Genomic DNA, 4093 nt, shown 5'->3' with positions numbered 1-4093 from the left:
GGAGGAAATGACCATTCGACACCCCTTTCATGGTTATGACAAAATTTAGAAGGAAGGAGGATATATTCCTTTTACAACAATGAAAGGAGTCATACCAAAGGCAGCGTAAAGATTTCAGGAAGAAACAAGGAGATATTTCAATAAAAGTAGAAAAATGTCAATCAGTCCTTCCCCCATTTGGATAAGCCCCCTTACACATGGCCACCAATCCTCCATACTCCAATGAATAGCTGTACAGCAGGAAGAATAAATATTTTAAAGAGCACAATGTGCAATTTAAAACTTCGCTTTGTTGGGATGGGCACTAGATGTTGTATGTAAGTGATGAATCACGGAATTCACTCCTGAAACCAATATTGCATGGTATATTAACTAACTAAAATTTAAATTGAACAAAACATAAAATAAAATTTTGCTTCATCATATTAAAGGGCATCTAGAGTCTAAGATCATATTCTAAAGTCAATCTATCTAAGTTTGTTGTTCCATGAAGACTTCTTTTGGAGACGCGTATTTGGTGAACACTTCAGTAAGGAAGTGACTTTCGTACACATTGTGGCCAACAAGGTACTAAGAGACCAGGATCCTAATGAGCAGAATAAAACCAATCTAGAAGACACATTAAGATATTAAGTGTCCACTATTAAGAAGAGCAGTTAAGATACTGATATACAAAGGACCTTCAGACATATAAGTGAAAAAACATAGTCTCAGAAATTGTTCTACTTTAAAATCATATATATTTGTCATAAAGTGTGGTTGTTTCCATAGGTGGAGTATCAATCATGACAGTTCTTTTTGTTTGTTTCACGTTTTTATTTAAATTCTAGTTAGTGAACATGTAGTGTAGTGTTGGTGTCAGGAGTAGAATTTAGTGATTCATCACTTACATACAACACCCAGTGCTCACCCCAACAAGTGCCCTCCCTAATGCCCATTGCCCATTTAGCCCATCACGCACCCAATTCTGCCCACTAATCCTAAGACATACAGAGAGCTAACCAGTGGTAAACGTGGCATTAAAAAAACACGTATGAAAGAAAAATGATTTGGTGTGACACAATTGTTTGAGAAAGATTATTTTTTAAAAACATCTATGTTGCCTCAAGGTAAATGAACATTTCCAAATATTTCAGATCCATGGTTGGAAATAAATATCAGAAAGTGGGAAATACAAGGGGAAAATCTGTAGGATATCAGAGAGAGCAGGGCTTCATAGAGTGACTTACATACATGGCATATGGAAGTTGAGGACAAGGAAATAAACGGGAAGAGGAATACTACATCTACAGTCTGAATAAAGACCACAATCTCTGACCCAGAGGCTTTGACCCCTGCAATCAGAGGCACTTCTTCAATCTTATGACGATTGGCCATGTAAGGGTCTCCTTCCCAAAGAATGCTTTCAGAGCCCTTTTCATGTCTTTGTTCCTCAAGCTGTAGATGAAGGGGTTCAGCATGGGCGTGACCACCGTGTACATCACCGCGGCTGTGGCACTTGACCGTGAGCTGTGGGTAGCAGCAGAGCTAAGGTACACGCCGAGCATCGTACAATAAAATAAGGAGACAACCGATAGATGAGATGCACAGGTGGAAAATGCTTTACACTTTCCCTGAGCTGATGATATCCCACATATGGAGGAAACTATCTTAGAGTAAGAGTAAAGGATCCCAATGAAGGGACCACCAGCCAACAAGACAGCTGCAAGATACATCACCACGTTATTAAGAAAGGTATCAGAACAGGCCAGTTGGAGCATCTGATTAAGTTCACAAAAAAAGTGGGGGATATGCAAGTGTGTACAGAAGGACAGCTGCAACATCATTAAACTTTGTAACAAGGAATTCAGGACACACGTGATCCAGGACACCAGAACCAGCAGCCCACAGAGCCGGGGGTTCATGATGATCGTGTAGTGCAGGGGGTGACGGATGGCCACAAACCGGTCATAGGCCATCACACTCAGGAGGAAGACGTCCATCACAGCAAAGAGTATGAGAAAATAAATCTGTGTGATACAGCCTGCATAGGTTATGACTTTGCTCTGAGTCTGGATGTTCACCAGCATCTTCGGGACGGTGGTGGACGTGAAGCAGATGTCTACAAAGGACAGGTTGGCCAGGAAGAAGTACATGGGCGTGTGGAGGTTGGGGTCTGTGCTGATGGCCAAGATGATGAGCAGGTTCCCAAACACAGTGATCAGGTACATGGAGAGGAAAAGCCCAAATATGAGGGGCTGCATTCCTGGTTCCTCTGAAAATCCCAGAAGAAGAAACTTTGAAAATTGTGTTTCATTGCTTGGTTCCATGTGGTGGAGGTGACCTCTGAGAAAGAGGGAAAGAAAAAAACACAAATTTGTATTACAAAATTGAAATGTGACTGGTTTTTTTTTATTTTGCAGTCCAGAAATTCCTTTTAATATGTTGTGCACGGATATGGTCCCCTTTAGGGAATCATCGCTGCCACATCTGATATATTTTTATTGTCAATCAGCTTCTTTCCTAAGAAATCATGTATTTTATACTTTTCCTGAGAAATGCTTCAAGTATTCAGGAATATAAATTGAGTGCTGACCAACTTTCACGCACTATCTAGGCAATGAGTATAGAGTGCTGAAGACAAAAATCCCTACAGCGATGGAGAAAAAATATGTAAGCAAAGAAGATAATTATACAATTTTCTTTTTGACACAATTATCTTTTGATTATCTCACGTTTTTGATGGTAAGATGTGCTGTGAAGAAATGGGAAACAGGGATAAAGCAGAGAGCAAATAGGGCATCTATTTTAATGGCATTTAGGCAATTCTGTACACAGGTGGCATTGGAGCACAGACGTCATGTAATACAGAAATATAGACACAGGATTCTGGGGGAAGTGTGTGCCTGGCAGGGGGAATGGCCAGTGCAAAGGCCCTGAGGAAGGTACTTGTTTCAAATGTTCAAGCGAAAAAGCAAAGCCAGCGCTGCAGGGGAATGATGTTGAGGGACACTGATGACAGACTCTGTCACACATGTGAGGAGGGATGTGGCCTCTCTGCAACAACTGTGACCCCCAGGCACAGAGTCGTCCTTGTCCACACTGCCTCTCCCTCGGTATTCATCGTGCTGCAAAGCCACCCCATGAATTGACACAGATCCCTGTCTTGGTGCCTGCTCTTGACTGAGTTCTGGCCCGTGTATGGTGTCACCTTGGGATTGAGGAGTCCTGGCCCCTGTTGTGAGGACGGCTCACCCTCTACAAGTCACACACGCACAAGACACCGTGGTCTTCTGGGTGGTGAATTTCCCTGTCCTCACAGCCCCCACATTCTTGGTTATGCTGGGAATGGATACAACCCAAGGAGACCCGATCAGCCATCTTTCCCCTGCAAAGTGTAGAAATGGTTCCCAGAAATGCTAATTCTTAAGCCTCCCATGGACCAATCATCGTGGAGCTCCATACTGGAATGTTAATTTTCCGCTGTGATTTACACCAATGTAACAAAATCTGTTCAATAAATGAAAGAGACAGAGGGTGAGATACAGAGGGAATGAAATCGATGAGGGAGAGCAATGATCTCATAAGCGGGGGTGGTCCCTGAGAGACTGTGAGGAAGAAATATCTCCCTTGCTTCTCCCCTGGTTACATCCCCTGATGCCCAGCAAAAATAATAAGAGAATGAAACAAACTTGTTTAAAAGACAGATAGTGATATATTCATGGTGTACTTGTACAAAACTATATAGATAAAAATATAAATAGATATAAATATTAACATATCCGTTTATATTATACATCAAGAAAAACAAACAAAGGGATAAACCAATACAATCAAAGTTGGGCATTTTTATATCAAACCTAGAAGACATTTTCCTGTACCTCCTGCATCATGATATGACTGATTCATTTCTATGTGATTGATAGGGGATGAGGTTAGCTCCTTTCTCCCTCTTCATATGTGGCACCTTTTCATTGATATTCCTGGGCTTGAGTAAAGATCTCTCTTTCTCAAACCCAATGGACACCCTCTAATCCTCATTCTGGATCTCATCCAACATGCAAAGGACTCCCCAGACTATGCTCTGTAAATCCTGCCCACATCATGACAGTCT

At 41.7% G+C, this 4093-nt stretch overlaps 1 protein-coding gene across 1 annotated transcript; it reads right to left on the bottom strand.

Moving 5' to 3' along the window:
* Positions 1–1340: 1340 nt before the first annotated feature.
* On the bottom strand, positions 1341–2210 carry LOC122486579 (olfactory receptor 7A10-like). The gene is made up of 2 exons (XM_043585925.1): positions 1859–2210; positions 1341–1573 (listed from the first exon to the last, which is right to left on the bottom strand). The coding sequence occupies exons 1-2, from the start codon at positions 2208–2210 to the stop codon at positions 1341–1343; spliced, it is 585 nt and encodes a 194-aa protein (XP_043441860.1).
* Positions 2211–4093: the final 1883 nt, after the last annotated feature.

The sequence above is a fragment of the Prionailurus bengalensis genome, chromosome A2, assembly GCF_016509475.1.
Source record: "Prionailurus bengalensis isolate Pbe53 chromosome A2, Fcat_Pben_1.1_paternal_pri, whole genome shotgun sequence".
Classification (NCBI taxonomy): Eukaryota; Metazoa; Chordata; class Mammalia; order Carnivora; family Felidae; genus Prionailurus; species Prionailurus bengalensis.
Note: the sequence above shows the minus strand (reverse complement) of the source record. Positions and strands in the feature narration are given on the sequence as shown.

What these genes read in the sequence shown, in the direction of transcription:
- LOC122486579 (XM_043585925.1), bottom strand. Translation starts at nt 2,210, where the DNA reads ATGTACCTGATCACTGTGTTTGGGAACCTGCTCATCATCTTGGCCATC. An exon ending in GGTTCTGGTGTCCTGGATCA is followed by an intron (nt 1,574 to 1,858) that starts CGTGTGTCCTGA and finishes CATCTCATCTAT; the next exon opens with CGGTTGTCTCCTTATTTTAT.